The sequence below is a fragment of the Poromitra crassiceps genome (genome assembly GCF_964638095.1).
Source record: "Poromitra crassiceps genome assembly, chromosome: 6".
In the NCBI taxonomy this organism is placed as follows: Eukaryota; Metazoa; Chordata; class Actinopteri; order Beryciformes; family Melamphaidae; genus Poromitra; species Poromitra crassiceps.
This window is the reverse complement of record NC_139627.1, coordinates 35,405,651-35,427,286: the sequence shown is the minus strand read 5'-3', so window position 1 is coordinate 35,427,286 and position 21,636 is coordinate 35,405,651. Positions and strand designations below refer to the sequence as shown.

The following is a 21,636-nucleotide window of genomic DNA, read 5'->3' as shown; positions in this document are numbered from 1 at the left end:
TCTCTAATAGAGGCGATGATGATTATGATTATGATGATGATGATAATAAAATTATATTTATAGGGATATGATTCCGTTTCCGTTGTTCTAGTATCATACTGTATCTAGTCTCTTAGGCGACTGAAGTTTATAGTTTATCCCCCTTTTTTATAACGGCGTGAGAGAGCTGCCGCAGACATTTATAGTTTACCCTGGTTCTTAGTAACCCTCCTGTCACACCTGTTTGCTCTCCCCTCTCCAGCGGCGCACCACAACGGCCTGTCCATGAACCACGCCCTGCTAGGCCTGTCCCCCAGCATCCTGCCCGGACCCAAAGAGGGAGACCTGGCCCACGACATGAGCCACGAAGTCAAGAGGATGCACGACAAAGGTCAGTCGGCTTCCATTAGAGAATGTATGATACAGTTTAGAGCACAACGATAACCGACTAAAAACTTAAGCCCTCCGAACTCACCGCTATTCCAAAAACACATAATGAGCAAAATATGCAGCGATGTTATGTTAATTTTGTTAATTGTCGGCAGTTGTTTCAATTTCCTTCTGTATCCTATTACAGACATGTTAACTGCCAATTATTCTGCTCTTGTATGTGTTTCAGTTACCCTAACATTTCACCAGTCCCAGCTACCGCCATTCTTCAGAACTTCCCATAAGCAAGGTTGTACTGCGTTACAGCATCTTACAGTATACATGCTATGATTACATGTCATCATAGCACACAATTTTAATCCAAGCCAATATTTTACATGGTGCTGTCGTGTGTCCTTTGTTAAACGTTAGCCTCATTAACAAAGAACATAGAGAAATAAATTGAATGTGCTCATCCTCAAAAAGACCAGCTATAGCAAATGTTTTTTTTTGTAATCTCTTATTATTTATTGGTATTATTTCATTATCCTTTTGCTGTGCATGTATAAAAAAATGGCAAAAAGAAAGAGACAGATGGAAATCTGTCTACTAAGCGCTGAGGATTAAATACAAAATTAAGCAAATAATAGATTTTAGTATTCTCTGTTGGTTTTGAGCAGAGAGGGGGTGGGCTTGGCTGTGCTGTGCTGCGTGATCGAGGGTGGGCTGAGGTTGATAATGATATTAAAACCACTATGGAAATCATTGGGCTGTGTTCCCTATTGACTAGGCCGACGTGAAGATCACTGTTAGACCTTCACTCACAGGGTGTGAAGCAGTGAATAGTAATAATTAGCAGGATCATGAGCTGAATTTATGGGTCACAAAGTGTGCGTGCGTGCGTGCGTGCGTGCGTGCGTGCGTGCGTGGGTGCGTGCGTGCGTGCGTGCGTGCGTGCGTGCGTGGGTGCGTGAGTGGGCATGTGCGTGCGTGCGTGCGTGCATGCGTGTGAAAGAGAGAAGCAAACAGAGCAACACAATCAGAGAAAGACGTAGGGGGGCTGGGCAATATTCAAGCTTCAAGATTAATTGAACAGCCATAGTGAGTAAACATGTTACAAACGAGGAATTTGTCTTTGTGCAGTATACAGCGAAGCGATCATAGCAATAGCAAAATATGGAGCAGACAGAAAGACAATCTTCAAATTCAAAATTATGAAGTGCAAAGTAAAAGACCTTTAAAGTGACATTTAGTAGAGTCCATATATTGACATTATTGATATCGTGATATGAGACTAGATATCGTCTTCGATTTTGGATACCCTATCATGATATGATAGGGCATAACGTTAAGTGTTCTATTTTCCTGGTTTTAAAGGCTGTGTTACAGTAAATTGATGTATTTTCTGAATTTACCAGACTGTTCCATTTGCCTTTACCCACTTAGTCATTTAATATATCCACATTACTGATGATTATTTATCAAGTCATGTCAAGTTTATTTTTATAGCCCTAATTCACAAGCATGTCTCAGAGGGCTTCACAGAGAATTTGTGTAGCTAATCAAAAATCTTATCTTTATCAAAAATCTTATTGTGTCAATATTTTATGAAAGCACCTATAGTCATCCCTACAATATTGTTGCAATATTGATATTGAGGTGTTTGGTCAAAAATATTGTGATATGATTTTGTCCATATCGCCTAGCCCTAGAAAGAAGGCATTAGTACATACTACTGTAAGCCAACTGAATGTTTCATCAGTAGTTAATATCTAGTCCACATTAGTTCTAAACTGCAGCTATTCCTCCATATTAGGATTAGGAACACAAATGGAATACTGGAGGAGAAAACAAATGACCCGGCGATTCACACCAAGTCTGGCTATTTGACCTGCACACATCCACATGCGACACACACACTGTGTTGTTGTTGAGATTGTCAATTCCTCATATGTCACCGGACTTGATTAGGATTCTGGGCTGTCCAGCATGTGCACAGAGGTCTCGGGCTGTGGAAAACATTTTTATAAAATAACCCATTAATGCAGAGGAGTGCAACTAAATTAGTTACCAATTTGCTGAGCATGAATTAATGAAGAGAGCTTCTCCCGGCTCCCACAGTTGTAATTTTCATAATAACCCCAGACCTTTATTTGGCAGGTTGTTTAGTTTTTTCGTTTGAAGGTTTTCATTAGTCTAATGAGGACTGTGCAAGGGCGAGCAGTCAGCACAATTTACATGAGGAAGCTATCATAATAAATGAGGCAATTTGAATAACACGCACAGGTTTATGCAGCGAGATAAGAGAGATTGTAGCAGCCAGATTCAGAGGTAACCAATACATTAGAACCAACTAATAACCAAAGTAATTCCAATAAAAGCCTTAAGTGAAGGGAATAAAATTAATGATAGATATATTGAACTGTAATGATATGATACATGATGCATTAGATTAATAAAATAAATGCGTTCCATTGTTAAAGAGGGGAGAGGCCCCGCCATCCGAAGCTTTGTTTATGGCGAGCTTTTTAATTAGGCTTGTTCATCGCATCGGTTTGTTTAGACAAATGAGATAACATTCCAATGGTTTAATGATATCTCTCCACTTGTTTGATCTTTATGGTCCTGGCAGAGCATTAAATTAATCTCATGCAATGCACTTTGAGAGGGGAGCGCGGTGGGCACAGAGGAAGGGGATGTAGTGCCCCGGCTCAGATGGAGGCTATTTAAATAGCCGAACACCTCAGAGACAGCCACTATAATGTCACATCACTCATGTCCTATGAGCACGTCTCCTCTTCTTCATGTCATCTCTGTTGATGAAGGACAAAGACCGTTTGTTGTCGTTTAAAAAAGACGGCTTTCCAGAGTTGTGTCACCCAGTGCAGAGCAACCAGATGGTCGTTTTTGGGCTGTTGTTTGAACTTGGTAATTTTTTTGTCAACATTTTTTGCCAGAAAAATAAATAACTAAGAAACAGGAGATGAGATGATGTTTGAGGAAAAAAGGCTGATAGAAAGCAAAGTGTTATCTCACATGTGGCTGATTGAAGCTTCAAACAGAAACGTCTGTGGCGATGGCTTACGACAAGCCTCTGTCTCATGAAACAGCAGGTAGCTGACAAACAAGGGGAAATTTGAAAGGTACGGAAGCCTTTGGCTGTAAACTCACTTTGGACATCAAACACTTGACATCATTTTATTTCCTCTGGGAAAAGGTGTTTTAAACACAACCATATGTACAGTATGTACATCCAAGTGTAAGACTTTCTGTACAGTAAGTACCATGTGGCAGAATACTCAGACAAACATGCCACATCTCTTTTAGACTGGGGCTAAAAAGCCTGACAGAGGCCAATACACTATGTAAACTGATTCTGTAAAGCATCTTTTAAAAGGGGCTGGGTGATTCACTGGTAATGCGATATTGGCACTTCCCTGGTAAACGTTATATATCCTTGTTGACACAACAGGAGATGAACTCATAATGTCCTTCCTCGCACAAATGGGTGCTTCTGGTGTATTATGTCACCTAGAGGTGCATCCTTCCGTACCTGCTGTCGAGCGAGCAATCATTGATGCGTTGAGTAGACTCTTGTGTGCCCGCCGGCCCGCTGTGGAGAAAGCCGATTGGCCACGCCCTCTCTTTGTGGGATGCTCAGTCAGGACGTCCAGTTGATGTCCTCAGGGCCAGTCAGGTGTACTGTGCACTGACTGACTGCAGTCCTAGTGTACACTTTCTGAACGATGAAGTGTAGCAGGTAACGCTATCATGCCTATTATCGTCCAGCTGCTGAGGGCACGGACCTGTGTGGCTGACAGCCTCATGTGGAGAAGAGAGAGAGATTTTGAAAAAGATAAAAAGGCAAAAAAGAAGAAGGAATTTCCAGTCTTTGTAGTCTTTCTCTTGTGTCTTTGGATATGCATTTGTTTTTTAGTCTTTTTTCGGGCTTTTTTCGCCAATTCCCCCTGGTGTCGCGGCCGTTGCTCCACCCTCTCTGCCAATCTGGGAAGAGTTGTAGACTACAACATGCTTCCTCTGATACATGTGCAGCGCTAGCCACTTCTTTTCACCTGACAGTGAGCAGTTTCACCGGCAGGACGTAACTGGTCCCCGAACCAGAGGAGGCACTAGTGCAGTGACCAGGACTGATACCCCACCAGCTTCCCACCCGCAGACACGGCCAATTGTGTCTGTAGGAGTGTCTGACCAAGCCGGAACTACCATTGCTGGGAATTGAACCCGGGTCTCCGCGGTGGTAGGCGAGTGCTTTTACCTCGACACTACCCAGATGCCCCAGCCTTTGTAGTCCTCCTCTTGTGCCTTTGCATATGGATTTGTAATGATAAAAGGAGGTTCGACTTTTGGTCCGAAGTTTCAGTCTCGGTTTTGTGCTACTTTTGCGGTGTCAATATTTCACTGACATTGACGGTATCATTAAAAGTGAGATACCTTCCATGCACGCTCCTTCTCTTCATCTTTCTGACTTTAATGCGTAGTGTTTTGTTGGGTCCTTTCGATGTCCTTGGCGTCGCGAGCTTCAAACACATGCTGACTACCTGACTTTCCCTAAGTCAGGAGGCGAGATCATTAGCCATCACAGCCCTGAAATGTGACTTGGCAGACAATAATGCTTTATGATCAAACAACTTGTCAGTGCGTCCTGTTGAAATGAAAGAGTGCAAAAAAATAATTCAATAGAGGATCAATCACATTTCCCCCCAGCCCATGTGAGAGAGATGTGAGATTGCTGATGGTGCAGAGAGGGGCTATTCCTCCAGGACACGCCAGTTCATTTGGATATTTGTTCTCCCCCTCATGAATGTTCCATTGCGTGACACCATCTCCCGCTAATCACATTTCAGTGAAAAGGGGGGATGCTTTTAGGGACGTTGAAAAGAGAGAGGTTCTTTTTAATCTTTGAAATGCCTCAAAAGTGACAGAATGCTTTCTCCTGCCAAGACGTGAGCCTCGGATGGGGAGATAAATATGCTGTGGTCAGCTAAGTGTATCTAGTGAGCAGAGAGGCAAATTTAATAATGCATTATCATTCAGTGGCGAAGGTGAAATCTCCCTGTCCATCAGAAGGCTGAGGCCTGTTTCATGTTACCCTTCACTGCAAACGAACAAGTGCTTTACTCAGCCATACCAGAGATGCACACTAGGCACCGGTGCTCTACTATTCTGGACTGTCAGGAAAACATGTCTAATCAAAGCTATCATCTATTGGTCTTGACTGGATACATTGATGATCACAGTACTTATTCTCAATAAAACGGTTTTGAATAATAACATTCCCCCCCCTTCCTTTCTGACAACGCAGGGTGCACTTTACATATCGGAGCATCTGCTATTATGCAGATTGCGGGAACATATTTACCCGAATGTCCTTGGACAACAGCATTAAACAATTATGAAGATTATGTACAATGCAGGAAAATTTGCGATTCAAAACAATACATATCTTAGTGGCGGCAACTGTTGCAGTCAGATAAGGTTGACCCTGAATATGTATTTCTGTATTTTTAGAGACGTTCTGTGCGCTTGTTTGTATAATTAATATTTACATGTAAACAGTAATTAAGCGATGCTACCAACATGCCGGGGCCAGGCTCTGCCAAGGTAAACACCAGCAGCTCTCGCAGTTTGCCACAGTCCATCATGTTTACAGACTCGCCGTGCCGAGTGCTGTTTGTGTGTGTGCTCTTCCTTGCAAAGCCCATAAAACACACGCGATTGGAGGCCGAGTGTCGAACACAGTCCCTCTCTCATCGTCTGGCAGTCTGCTCGCTGACTTGAGGACATTGTGAGTCAAACCTTTAAATTTTCACTCTGCGATAATTACGCTCCTATACTTGAGCTTTTATATCCTTTCACTGAGAAGGTAAATCATTCCTAATAAAGAGCAGAAGAATAGGGGGTGGAGGGAGAAGTGCTTGAGGACTAATTCTCTCCACTCCCTCTCTGCCTTCTATTCTGCCTTCTGAAAGCCTCTCTCTCCCACTCTTCCAGTCACCTTGACTTTGCTGCAGCCGCCTTATAGTCTGTTGCTTATCCCGCCTAACCCCAGCCTGTCAATTAGGTGTTTAAAAATTAATCTCTTTAACTGGAAATACCATGCCAGCTTTCTTCCCTCTGTAAATGAAGTGTTATTAATTCGCACAGCGCCAAAGCCAGTGTTATGAATAATGTTATCAAAACAGATTTCCACGCGTTTAACACGTCGCTCGCTATTAAAACCCTTAAGTATTTTTATAACGGTGAAAGCGGACTGCTAATGGATTTGCATCCATTTCGGAGCTTCTACAGCGGGCGAGTGCTCCTAAGCCCAGCCTTTAAAAGTGTACATTTCCCACTTCCTCTTTTGTTCTTTCATCCCCATTTAAAAGGGGCTCAGTATATCCAGGCTGGATTAACGCCAGCCAACGTCGGGGCTCGTTCAGCAGCAACAGCACGGCAGAGCTTCTCCCTGTAGGATTGCAATGCCAGGCAATGACACCAATGTGTCTCGCTGTCCCCCTCCCAAAGCCTGCGCAGCTCTGATCTAGCAGCAGGCTATCTGGCCAACCACACCGAGCTAATACTCACTCCATTAAACCTGCTGATTATTATGGGGGATTTCCTCTGTTTGTTTGTTTGAATGCTTAATTATCAATATGTAATTGGCATGTGTGTAGCCTATATGTATGATGATGATGTAGGTGTGCACATTCGGTAGCAAATTTTGACTAGAATGCACATTGCTATCGGGCGGAAACAGGACCTCCCTGTCACTGGCTGAGTTAAGCTGCATGAGAAGTCGTTCTAATGAATTAATAACTGACAAACAATGGAGAACTAAACAATGAGTGAGAAGAAATGACTTTCTGATTAGTAGGTCAGGGAGATTAGTGGGATATACAATACAAATGATCGCCTTCTGAAAGTTGAATGATTGAGGCAAAATGCCCAATCAATAGTTTAATCTCTAGGATTCTTCTGTCAGGTCAATATATGGACCTGGTCAATGGGGGTCAATATGCAAAGACAATCTAAACACCCCTCAAAGTGCCTCACTATGATGTCGTCCTCCAACTATTATCTTCTTGACAGTTTGGTCTCTCTCAATCGGTGAACCAAGGAGATCTCTTCCAGCCATGACTGGCAATCATTATCTTTCCTGAGCCACAATTTTCACTTTCTTCCCTTCAAATGAAGCCGAGCCTTCTGGTTGGTCTAAAAACTAAGGCCATGGATTTAGTGTTGTGATCTCGAGCTGCTCAATCACCTTGCCCCCCCCCCCCCCCCCCCCCCCCCCCCCCGCCATAAGTGATCGTCTCTCTACAAAAACGCCATTTTGTCTCCACTAGTGTTCCCTTTAAGAGCTCATTTGAAGGTGTGCGCTGGCAGAAACAAAAGTCCTGTATGCTTTTATGCAGTCATCACAGTCAGCCAAGCCTGTAATCCTCAGAGGTCCGATAATGACATCGCCCTGCATTTATTACATGGAGGAGAGGAGAGAGGGAAAACGCTGACTTTGAACAAATGAACACCCTGACCTTTATGCAATAAATATGACATGGGCCGCATAAAAAGACAAGATATCTTCCTCCTGAATGGAAGTCAACACAGATTCTGCTCCCTCACCTCCTGCTCTATCTCTCTCTCTCTCATCTCTCTCTCTCTCTATCTCTCTCTCTCTCTCCTCTTCAGTCAACAGTTAAGCAAATGATCAAATCCATTTAGAATTGTTTGCACTATATTATTGTAATTCATGCTGCAAAACCACAAATTGTAGCTCATTATCTCCTCTGCTGCGGAATATATATTGCAGAATGCCACGGACGATCATCTGTCAGTATTCTAATCTTCATGCATGATTAGATTCTGAAATTGTATCATTTGCGGTATTTTCTCAGCAACAGGAGCGGTAAAAAAACCCAAACAGACTCTTTATCCGGGAGTGTATATAACGTATAGAGGCTGTGCCATGAAAAGGACAGCTTTAACAGGGAGCGTCAACCTTACACTGTATCTTCTTGTAATCTCAATGTGATCTCAATTGAGTATCGCGATTGTCTTCTTTTGTCACCTCGGACCGCCTCTCTTGACAGTAAAGGATTTATGGTTATTTCCTCCATGCCGCCTGTCCATCTGTGGCTCTTCTTCATATGGCCTTGAGAATACCATTCAATTTATTAAGGCAACGCAACGGACTCATTACTTCAAAAAGGTGGAGAGAGAGAGAGAGAGCGAGAGAGAGAGAGAGAGAGAGAAAGAGAGAGAGAGCGAGAGAGTGAGAGAAGTGACACACTGAATTGGTTATTAATGGAAAGGCACAGCCATAGGGCAGTTGAAATTTAATGATATCCTACAAGAAAATATGAGGGTGTCACTTTCCCAAAAGTCATGCTAAATGTCAACGTTTTAAGGTCCCGGCGCTAATTTAATGCCTGTGCACAGTAATGTTTTGGAGAGCATTTAGGAAACACGGCCCAGTGGCCAGCCTGATTATCCTCGCTCACCTTCCCCTCCTCTCTCCAAATGGCTTTGTGCATGCAGCAAGCCATTTCATCTCTAAGTGCAGCAACGTGAGGGAGGGGGGGGCGAGAGGCAGAGCCATAGAGGGAGAAACATGCGCTTTGATTTTCACGCTGTGATAAGAGAGTAGGAGCCAAATGTTACCTGTTCATCTAGCCCAAACCGACCGGGGCTCTTGACTTTGTCCCCCAGCAGGGATGGGGCAAACACTCATTTTCTGCTCTCCGTGATGAAAAGCAAATTAGCTTAAATGTGATGAGGACACATTAGTGTGTGTACTGAGTGTGTGTGTGTTGGTGTGTTTTTGTAGGCCGTGCGTGCACGCACACGCGCGCACGTGTGTGTTTTTCCTTTTTGTCATAGTGTATACATTACAGACACACCAACCTGCCCATATGCACAGCATATGCAAGTGATAGTCATACTAAAGGAATCTCTCTCGTATGGATCATCACACACATTTTCATAGTATGTTCTGTTTCCCCAAGCCTACTTTATGGAAAGTGACATCACTCTGTGCTCACGGTACAGTCTTCCTATGGTTGCATTGTGTATTCTACTGTACAAACATTAGTGTGAGTGTGAGGGCGTCTGAGTAGTGCAGCAGTAGATTCCCTGCCTACCAACAGGAGGGTCGAGGGTTCAAGCCCCTGTGTTACCTCCGGCTTGGTCGGGCGTCCATACAGGCACAATTGGCCATGTCTGCAGATGGGAAGCCTTATTAAGGGTATGTGTCCTGGTCGCTGCGGTAGCGCCTCCTCTGGTCAGTCGGGGCGCCTGTTTGGGGGGAGGGGAACTTCGGGGGGAATAGCATGATCCTCCCATGCGCTACGTCCTGCCGGTGAAACTCCTCGCTGTCAGGTGAAAAGAAGCAGCCGGCGACTGCACATGTATCGGAGGAAGCTAGTAGTCTACAACTCTCCCCAGATCGGCAGAGGGGGTTTAGCAATGACCGAGAAAGCAGGGGGAATTGGCCAAGTACAATTGGGGGGGGAAATAATTATTAAAAGAAATATATATTCAATGTATTCTATCCAAGTACTCTGAATACATTTAATGGGGAAAAGGCCATCATATACACTATAAATATTATTAATGTAAGGTGTCCTGGATTTATTTTGCCGTAAGCTTAAAGAGCCTTCAAAGTGCAGACATCATTTGCAAGATAAGCTATATGCTCATGGTTTTTTTAAGTGCTCAAATTGCATTCAACTGCTTTTTTTGCCCGGCTCTGCATCAGTGCATTTGGAGCAGAAGACAGAGATTTCCCTTGACAAGAATTTCCAAATCCAATGCTTTAAGTGCCGCTGGAATAATGCTGTGTTGGCTGCTAATAGCTGTCCGAGAGGTCATAACGACTCCATGTGAAGGAGGCTGCTTTCTCCGCAGCACCGGCAGGTCAAATCAAATGTAATTGTGCCGTGTGAAGCGGGTAGCTTGCTTTGTGTCGGCTGTGCTGCTGACAACCTCCAGCTTTAGCATTCAGTTCTCCTGCTGCGAGGAACACAGGTTTGCAAGGACAAAGGCTTCACCTGTCAATATATCACACTGACTGGCCGGCCAAATGTGGCTCTGCTTTCTCTCTCTCTCTCTCTCTCTTTCTCTCTCTCTCTCTCTCTCTCTCTCTCTCTCTTTCTCTCTCTTTCTCTCTCTCTCTCTTTCTCTCTCTCTCTCTCTCTCTTTCTCTCTCTCTCTCTTTCTCTCTCTCTCTCTCTCTCTCTCTCTCTGTCTGTCTCTCGCCCCCTCTCTTCCTCTCTGTCACTCTATTCTTTTCATTCTATCACTGCCTCTTCTTCCTCAGACCCTCTCTTACCTATCTATCCATCCATCTTCTGTCTTCAACCATCTATCTCATTTCTGCCATCCTCTCTCTCCCTCTCTCTCTTCCCCTCTCTGCCTCTCTCTATCTTCCTCTCCTCCCTCTCACACACTCAGCTGAAATGTCCTGGGGGACCCAGTTTCAAACACAGGAACCAGAAACATATGGCACATTTTCAACTCCCAAGGTCAATTACAGCTATTTATCCAGAGATTGCAGCTAAATTTCCCAAGGTTTCCTCTAGATTTACCACAGATTGCAATGCATGTCTGTCACATTTTAAATCAGGCCAGTTTGCTCTGCTTCTCTCCGCTCCGCGTGACTCTCCATCAAATATTTCAAAGGCTTTCAAGTGGGTTTTAGACATGTTTTATCTCCGGTTATCATGTCGCCCATCTTTTTTCCCTCGGCGTTGCGAGGTCCAAGTGCCGCTCGCAACACAAATCTAATAACATGTAAATTGGAGATAAGCCCAGATCCCTCCAAGTGATATTTTTTACATTCATAGTTTGTCAAGTCAATTCCTGGGCCCGTGTTTTAGCAGCACAACACATGAGGAGTGAGGAAATTAACTGGATAGGTGATTCATCATTGCTAGCACACTGTCAAGGACTCCCTCTGCAGCTATTGAGAGCAGGGTGGAGGAGGAGGAGGATGGCGAGAGGGAGGGGGGGGGGGCGTTGTTTTAAATTATGGCATTTCATTCAGAATGCATTGTATTTACAGCGTCCCATTTTTATTTGTGGCTCCTATTATCCCGCGAAACAGTTGTGCACGAAATGTTATTTGTGACAGGGGTGACCCGCGAGTGTTTCTCCACCCAGTATTTCATAGTTGGGGCCTTTAACTGTGCCTTTAGCGTACGGTAAGCACAAGAGGCTGTCACAGCTGCTGCTGGCATGCCTGGCTAGTGGAGAAATATCACCTGGAAACAGAGCACTCCATTCCACCGGCCGCCATCACTCCAACGCCTGTCGCTGTAATTAAGTTGAAGTCAATGATTCTGGAGCGATGGTGAGAAATAAACATGCAAACACATGCCAGCATTTGCAGCCAGGCGCGGGGAAGGAAGGTGCCGTGGGGGGGGGGGGGGGGGGGGGGGCGGGGGACGACGACATTAAAAGCATGGAAACCACAGATCTAGATCGTGTTCGCAGGAATTTACATTTGAGTTTCATTAAGCCAGTTTTGATTATATTGATTGAATTAGCCAGTTATTAGCCCCCATCTCTTTTTTGAAAGTGGCGGTATTTATGCACAGCTCCTGGTGGAAATGTTATCTGACAAGGGCTGCTGTACGGTAGTTGGAGTCTGTCGAACAAAACACGCTGTTTGCTTTTCCCAGAGCATGACAGGTTGTTTCCCTTGCAACAAAGCCATCAAATATTCTGTGTGATCCACATTGTGTTGTAGGGGAGACCTGCTGAGTGGGAAGCCGGAGTTTGTTAAAGCAGTGATTTATGATTAATGCCAACGCTAAATAAGGGACAAAGTGCCTACAGTACAAATCAATTACAAAGCTACAACGCCAGACCTTTCCCCGAGGTCTACTAACGTCTGTAGTTGTTATGGTGATTTTATTGGAGGTGGGTAATGCACGCATATAATACATGCAATACATCTATATCAGCATGAGTTGGAGCCAACTGTAATGCTTTTGATCTTTGATTAGTTATTTTATTGAGATAAAATGGGACTCTCATAGGCTACTGTACCGCCGCACGACCAGAGCGCTTTTTATTCCCTCGCCCAGACGCACACCTCAAAATGCAGACGGGAATGCACCAAACAAAACAAATTACCACAGGAGTGGCTTCTTAAAAGTAGGCAATTCATTATTTTTATGAAGTCAAATTATAAACAAATTTTAATCCATTAGGCAACCATCCATTCTAATTAATCAACGGGAGTGAACTCCATCTGAAAAAGGAGAAAGGTTGTTTACTCTCTCCACGGACCAGCGATGCATATTTCACCATCTTTCCTTCTCGGAAAGAAACACACACACACACACACACACACACGCGCGCACACACACACGCACACACACACTCCAAATTACAAACCTAAACTGTGAATCCTAGCACTCGACTTTTGGCGAGTCGATGTTTCCAGGGCATTTGCAGATGCTTGAAATAATCTCCAATGTTTTTGCTCAATCTGCTCTGAGGATGGGTGAAATAAATACTTTAAACTAATTAATGTAAGACCAGCTGTTCCCACCACTTGGCTGGCGTTGGTGAATATTGATGGGAGGGAGAGGCAGGGCTGTTCAAGCTCTAGTCGCTGTTTGTACAAGCTTCAGCCTGCCACATAAATACATATGAATACTGGATGAGAGCAGAGAGGGGGGGCTGTGCACAACACAGCCAGGGCTCCTCTCACTACAAATAAAACTTTATCTTTTTTAAATTAAATTAACAATTAAACAGCTGATGGTGCAAACGTCCTGTGGAGACCCTTTCTACTGGATGCCATTAATAAACTGTCTCTGCGCAAGATGGTAGCTTTTAGAAATTGGTGCCTGGCTGAAAGCTCATTGGATGAAAGCTTGTCTCAGATCTTAGGGGGCAAGCGACACCGTCGGCCTCTCTGTAATCGTTTGGCCAGACTGAATCTGTGTCTGACTGTCTGTCTGTTTGCCTGCGTCTCCTCCTTTCCCTCCCTCCCTCCTCTGCTCCTCTTCCCTCCTCGGAGGCCTGCTGAGGCTGGACGGCAGATGGCAGGGCCCTGCCCCTCTGCTGGTGATGAATGGAGGATGATGTCATCTTAGGTTTGACAGGCACCCGTGCGTGCGTACACAAAGGAAGCTCCGAGCCTCTGGGGTGGGAGCGCGGGCCTGCTTCTGATTTCAGAGTCCACATGACATCTCTTAAATGGGAAAAGCTGGATTTATGTCCTGCTTGATATTGTTTAACCCCTCGCTCAGGCCTTGAGAGCAACAATACAAAGATCTCCAAGCAGGGGCCAGAGGAGTATATCTCTGAGAGCAGAGCTTGGGCTGCTGGAGATCAATACTGATCCAGTCATGGCTACTGGTCAGAGTCAGGGTCAGGGCTTGTCAGCATTGGCAAAAAAATAGACTTTGGAGTATTCCTATCAACGGAGGGTAGACATATGTGAACTTGTTTAGTGGTGGTAAGGTGTATCTGTGCTTTTGTTTTCCTCGGAGGTGCGTATGAATGATTAATCAATTCCCATTTTATATTTTTTCCCCCAGAGGATAATCCAATGTGCACCCCAACGGCGAGAGACAGTTATGAGAGGTTGTCATTGGCTGGACAGGGTCTGCCTCCTGGCTTCCCCTCACCCTTCCTGTTCCCAGAGGGCCTGTCGTCAATAGAGACTCTCCTCACCAACATACAGGTATATTCACTGAACACTCTCCTCACCAACATACAGGTATATTCACTGAACACTCTCCTCACCAACATACAGGTATATTCACTGAACACTCCTCACCAACATACAGGTATATTCACTGAACACTCCTCACCAACATACAGGTATATTCACTGAACACTCTCCTCACCAACATACAGGTATATTCACTGAGCACTCTCCTCACCAACATACAGGTATATTCACTGAACACTCTCCTCACCAACATACAGGTATATTCACTGAACACTCTCCTCACCAACATACAGGTATATTCACTGAACACTCTCCTCACCAACATACAGGTATATTCACTGAACACTCTCCTCACCAACATACAGGTATATTCACTGAACACTCCTCACCAACATACAGGTATATTCACTGAACACTCCTCACCAACATACAGGTATATTCACTGAACACTCTCCTCACCAACATACAGGTATATTCACTGAGCACTCTCCTCACCAACATACAGGTATATTCACTGAACACTCTCCTCACCAACATACAGGTATATTCACTGAACACTCTCCTCACCAACATACAGGTATATTCACTGAACACTCTCCTCACCAACATACAGGTATATTCACTGAACACTCTCCTCACCAACATACAGGTATATTCACTGAACACTCTCCTCACCAACATACAGGTATATTCACTGAACACTCTCCTCACCAACATACAGGTATATTCCACTGAACACTCTCCTCACCAACATACAGGTATATTCCACTGAACACTCTCCTCACCAACATACAGGTATATTCACTGAACACTCTCCTCACAACATACAGGTATATTCACTGAACACTCTCCTCACAACATACAGGTATATTCACTGAACACTCTCCTCACAACATACAGGTATATTCACTGAACACTCTCCTCACAACATACAGGTATATTCACTGAACACTCTCCTCACAACATACAGGTATATTCACTGAACACTCTCCTCACCAACATACAGGTATATTCACTGAACACTCTCCTCACCAACATACAGGTATATTCACTGAACACTCTCCTCACCAACATACAGGTATATTCACTGAACACTCTCCTCACCAACATACAGGTATATTCACTGAACACTCTCCTCACCAACATACAGGTATATTCCACTGAACACTCTCCTCACCAACATACAGGTATATTCACTGAACACTCTCCTCACAACATACAGGTATATTCCACTGAACACTCTCCTCACCAACATACAGGTATATTCCACTGAGCACTCTCCTCACCAACATACAGGTATATTCCACTGAGCACTCTCCTCACCAACATACAGGTATATTCCACTGAACACTCTCCTCACCAACATACAGGTATATTCACTGAACACTCTCCTCACCAACATACAGGTATATTCCACTGAGCACTCTCCTCACCAACATACAGGTATATTCCACTGAGCACTCTCCTCACCAACATACAGGTATATTCACCGAACACTCCATACCAACATACAGGTATATTCACTGAACACTCTCCTGACCAACATACAGGTATATTCCACTGAACACTCTCCTCACCAACATACAGGTATATTCCACTGAGCACTCTCCTCACCAACATACAGGTATATTCACTGAACACTCTCCTGACCAACATACAGGTATATTCCACTGAACACTCTCCTCACCAACATACAGGTATATTCCACTGAGCACTCTCCTCACCAACATACAGGTATATTCACCGAACACTCCATACCAACATACAGGTATATTCACTGAACACTCTCCTGACCAACATACAGGTATATTCCACTGAACACTCTCCTCACCAACATACAGGTATATTCCACTGAACACTCTCCTCACCAACATACAGGTATATTTCACTGAACACTCTCCTCACCAACATACACATACAGGTATATTCCACTGAGCACTCTCCTCACCAACATACAGGTATATTCCACTGAGCACTCTCCTCACCAACATACAGGTATATTCACTGAGCACTCTCCTCACCAACATACAGGTATATTCCACTGAACACACTCCTCACCAACATACAGGTATATTCACTGAGCACTCTCCTCACCAACATACAGGTATATTCACCGAACACTCCATACCAACATACAGGTATATTCACTGAACACTCTCCTGACCAACATACAGGTATATTCCACTGAACACTCTCCTCACCAACATACAGGTATATTCCACTGAACACTCTCCTCACCAACATACAGGTATATTTCACTGAACACTCTCCTCACCAACATACACATACAGGTATATTCCACTGAGCACTCTCCTCACCAACATACAGGTATATTCCACTGAGCACTCTCCTCACCAACATACAGGTATATTCACTGAGCACTCTCCTCACCAACATACAGGTATATTCCACTGAACACACTCCTCACCAACATACAGGTATATTCACTGAGCACTCTCCTCACCAACATACAGGTATATCCACTGAACACTCTCCTCACCAACATACAGGTATATTCACTGAGCACTCTCCTTACCAACATACAGGTATATTCCACTGAACACTCTCCTCACCAACATACAGGTATATTCCACTGAGCACTCTCCTCACCAACATACAGGTATATTCACTGAACACTCTCCTCACCAACATACAGGTATATTCACCGAACACTCCTCACCAACATACAGGTATATTCCACTGAGCACTCTCCTCACCAACATACAGGTATATTCACTGAGCACTCTCCTCACCAACATACAGGTATATTCACCGAACACTCCATACCAACATACAGGTATATTCACTGAACACTCTCCTCACCAACATACAGGTATATTCCACTGAACACTCTCCTCACCAACATACAGGTATATTCCACTGAGCACTCTCCTCACCAACGTACAGGTATATTCACTGAGCACTCTCCTCACCAACATACAGGTATATTCACTGAGCACTCTCCTCACCAACATACAGGTATATTCACCGAACACTCCTCACCAACATACAGGTATATTCACTGAACACTCTCCTCACCAACATACAGGTATATTCCACTGAACACTCTCCTCACCAACATACAGGTATATTCCACTGAGCACTCTCCTCACCAACGTACAGGTATATTCACTGAGCACTCTCCTCACCAACGTACAGGTATATTCACTGAGCACTCTCCTGACCAACATACAGGTATATTCCACTGAGCACTCTCCTCACCAACGTACAGGTATATTCACTGAGCACTCTCCTCACCAACGTACAGGTATATTCACTGAACACTCTCCTCACCAACATACAGGTATATTCCACTGAACACTCTCCTCACCAACATACAGGTATATTCCACTGAGCACTCTCCTCACCAACATACAGGTATATTCCACTGAGCACTCTCCTCACCAACATACAGGTATATTCCACTGAACACTCTCCTCACCAACATACAGGTATATTCACTGAACGCTCTCCTCACCAACATACAGGTATATTCACTGAGCACTCTCCTCACCAACATACAGGTATATTCCACTGAGCACTCTCCTCACCAACATACAGGTATATTCCACTGAACACTCTCCTCACCAACATACAGGTATATTCACTGAACACTCTCCTCACCAACATACAGGTATATTCCACTGAGCACTCTCCTCACCAACATACAAGTATATTCACTGAGCACTCTCCTCACCAACATACAGGTATATTCCACTGAGCACTCTCCTCACCAACATACAGGTATATTCACTGAGCACTCTCCTCACCAACATACAGGTATATTCCACTGAGCACTCTCCTCACCAACATACAGGTATATTCACTGAGCACTCTCCTCACCAACATACAGGTATATTCACTGAACACTCTCCTCACCAACATACAGGTATATTCCACTGAGCACTCTCCTCACCAACATACAGGTATATTCCACTGAGCACTCTCCTCACCAACATACAGGTATATTTCACTGAACACTCCTCACCAACATACAGGTATATTCCACTGAACACTCTCCTCACCAACATACAGGTATATTCACTGAACACTCCTCACCAACATACATATATATTCCACTGAACACTCTCCTCACCAACATACAGGTATATTCACTGAACACTCCTCACCAACATACAGGTATATTCACTGAACACTCTCCTCACCAACATACAGGTATATTCACTGAACACTCCTCACCAACATACAGGTATATTCCACTGAACACTCTCCTCACCAACATACAGGTATATTCACTGAACACTCTCCTCACCAACATACAGGTATATTCACTGAGCACTCTCCTCACCAACATACAGGTATATTCACTGAACACTCCTCACCAACATACAGGTATATTCACTGAACACTCTCCTCACCAACATACAGGTATATTCACTGAACACTCCTCACCAACATACAGGTATATTCCACTGAACACTCTCCTCACCAACATACAGGTATATTCACTGAACACTCCTCACCAACATACAGGTATATTCCACTGAACACTCTCCTCACCAACATACAGGTATATTCACTGAGCACTCTCCTCACCAACATACAGGTATATTCCACTGAGCATTTTGACTCATCTTCAAAACACACAGGCTCTAGCAAGATAAACACTTTTCCCTTACTCTACCCTACCAATGATCTCTACTGCCATAAAGGTAGGTTTCACCAGTCCCCCCCCCCCCCCCCCACATATAGAGACTCTCCATGCTATCATAATAGGTCAAGTTAATCGTCATCATCATGTAGGCTTTACACAAACCATCAGAGTTTAAGGCTGGAGCCAAGCCAACTGAAATGTTTTATGGTCACTCACGATTCAGTACAGTACAGTAGGTCACGGGTTGGCTTGGTTCCAGCTTTAAAACTCGTTCTGTAAGGATTTTTCTAAATGTCTATGGAGAAAATGAATGGGGAACTCTCTCCCGGGGCTGGAAACGTCACAGAAAGTTGACTGTTGATCTCTATTACAGTACCACAGGGATGATGTATTTTTGTAGGCTTACCCAGAGGTCCCTGACCACTCTTCCTGGTTCTTACGTGTAAAAGTCAATGGGATGTATGGGGATTTTGGTTAAATGCATGAGATGAGGTCTGTGGTTAACAAAAGTTTATGAAACAGTGAAGTTTGTGTTCAGCAAGATAATCTTCACGAATGAGGACCACTTTTATGACTTTTGAAACGTTTTCTGAAAGTGGAGTAAAAAAAAAAAACGCATTTGCGCTTGGAATCCCCAAAAGATCCCCATACAAAAATCCCATTGCCTTTTACACGTAAGAGCTGGAAGTACTAACATCCAGGTCTTCCAGACTCATTCCTGCGGTCCTCTATTTGACCTCATGCATGTTCTCCTCCCAATATACTTAAAAATGCACATTAGGAGCGCAGACGTACTGCTTGCTCTCTAAATCTGCAGACCTTAACACTACTCCTCTCCTGAGTGCCATTTAGGCTTCAGTGCAAACACCCTCAGTCAGAAAGATGAATGTATTTGCCTTGTGTCTGAGTGTAATGATGTGTATACAGCGCTGCCCTTCTCATTGCACTTGTACCATTGGCATCAGAGTCCTGCCTCTCCTTTGGCTCTGTGCGGTAATTAGAACGCCACAAGTAAATCGCGTCTCCAGCTCCCAACACTCCACTAAGTCATCTTTGATAATGATCTCCGCGCTGAATATTTATATACAAATCAACAAAATGAAACCAAGCAGAAAATTGAGATAAAGCAACTTAGTATAAATTGGGGTCACGAGAATCAACAATTAGTAAGATATAGCCCACTGCATTTGATATAATTGCGTGTGTGGATGGGGAATAATTGTCATGAAAATGGCTGCGGTACTCTACAGCCTCTATTTGAGAAGGGACTATTTTTCAATTCAGGACTGTCAGGAGTATATTTGGAATGTCAGTAATGTGATTGATACATGATGAGATACTTGTCATTCATATTATTCATTCAAAGCTGTGCCATGTGAGGAGCTTGCAAATGCGCCACGTATACAAAACCAAAGGCTGCGGTGTATTTATACCAATCCAGCAGCAATTGTCATCCCCCGAGCTACAGGAAGCATGTGTGAGAGGCCGAAGAAGTGTAAAGATGAGAAGAGCTCTGTGTGTTTCAGTAAAAGACGCTGACATTACTCCACAGAAAGCTTTCACCCTCTACCCAGTGGACTGGAGCTTTGGTCCAAGATGGTGCACTTCAACTTAACCCACAGTGTGAGAGTTCACAGCCTTTTCTTCTGCTCTCTTACATGTTTTCTTTCAGCTGTCACAGGCTGAGACGCTCCTGTCTGGGTTGCACTGTGATACTGTAGCTCTCACTTGCTATCTGCACTTGTATTTCACAGCTGTGACCAAAAGGGGTCAGACAAAACTCAGCGCTCACACACACCAGCTACCATTATTCATTATTAAATTGATTAGGAATGCAATCGGCTTTTCCACTCTGACAGGAATGTGTATTAATACATCTTGTTGGATCTTTGCAACCGGCTTTCTCACTTAAAGTTATAGACATCTTTACAATTGGCAACAGACAGATAGAAAGGAGCAGCAGCAAGCCTGTAATAGAGTAGGCCTGAGAGGAATCAGGAGCACTCGTCAGGTTTTGGCCCAGTGTTACGCTTCAGTCCTGTGGGCAGCACAGAGCTGCCGTGACATACTTTCAGTGTGGCTCGCTGTCACTTCATCCTGAAGCTCTTAAATAGCTCACATCTCTCTCTTCTCTTACTCCCCTCCTTCCCATTTTGCTGTGTGTGTGTGTGTGTGTGTGTGTGTGTGTGTGTGTGTGTGTGTGTGTGTGTGTGTGCAGGGCCTGCTGAAAGTGGCGATTGACAACGCGCGGGCTCAGGAGAAGCAGGTGCAGCTGGAGAAGACGGAGCTGAAGATGGAGCTGTTCAGAGAGAGAGAGCTCCGGGAGACTCTGGAGAAGCAGCTCGCCGTGGAGCAGAAGAACAGAGGTACCGCCTGACGACAACTGGCTCTGGGCCCTCTGTGTGTGTGTGTGTGTGTGTGTGTGTGTGTGTGTGTGTGTGTGTGTGTGTGTGTGTGTGTGTGTGTGTGTGTGTGTGTGTGTGTGTGTGTGTGTGTGTGTGTGTGTGTGTGTGTGTGTGTGTGTGTGTGTGTGTGTGTGTGTGTGTGTGTGTGCGTGCGTGCGTGCGTGCGTGCGTGCGTGTATGAGAGCGTGCACAAATGTTGCATACATGCATGTGGACGTTACAGGCCCGACCAACCCACATCAGAATAAAATGTTGGCATTTTACGTGTCTGCAAAACATGGATTATGTAGAATATCAATGTAAAATGTTTGAAACAACTAAAACAACTTGTTATGTTTAGCCAAGTAAAACATCTTCGTTAAGGTTAGGATTAATGTTAGGGTTAGGATTAATGTTAGGGTTAGGATTATTGTTTGGTTTAGGATTATTGTTTGGGTTAGGATTATTGTTTGGGTTAGGATTATTGTTTGGGTTAGGATTATTGTTTGGATTATTGTTTGGTTTAATGGGTTAGGATTATTGTTTGGGTTAGGATTATTGTTTGGATTATTGTTTGGTTTAATGGGTTAGGA

At 44.1% G+C, this 21,636-nt stretch overlaps 1 protein-coding gene across 1 annotated transcript in view; it reads left to right on the top strand.

The window, feature by feature from the left end:
* dachd (dachshund d) overlaps positions 1 to 21,636 on the top strand; it is a gene marked incomplete at its 5' end in the record, with an annotated part of 143,594 nt that overhangs the window by 99,970 nt on the left and 21,988 nt on the right. The window contains 4 exons of the mRNA XM_083639497.1: positions 242 to 370; positions 599 to 658; positions 13,908 to 14,053; positions 20,878 to 21,025. Of these exons, the coding sequence (XP_083495623.1) occupies positions 242 to 370; positions 599 to 658; positions 13,908 to 14,053; positions 20,878 to 21,025 (483 nt within the window). The remainder of the gene's footprint in view (positions 1 to 241; positions 371 to 598; positions 659 to 13,907; positions 14,054 to 20,877; positions 21,026 to 21,636) is intronic.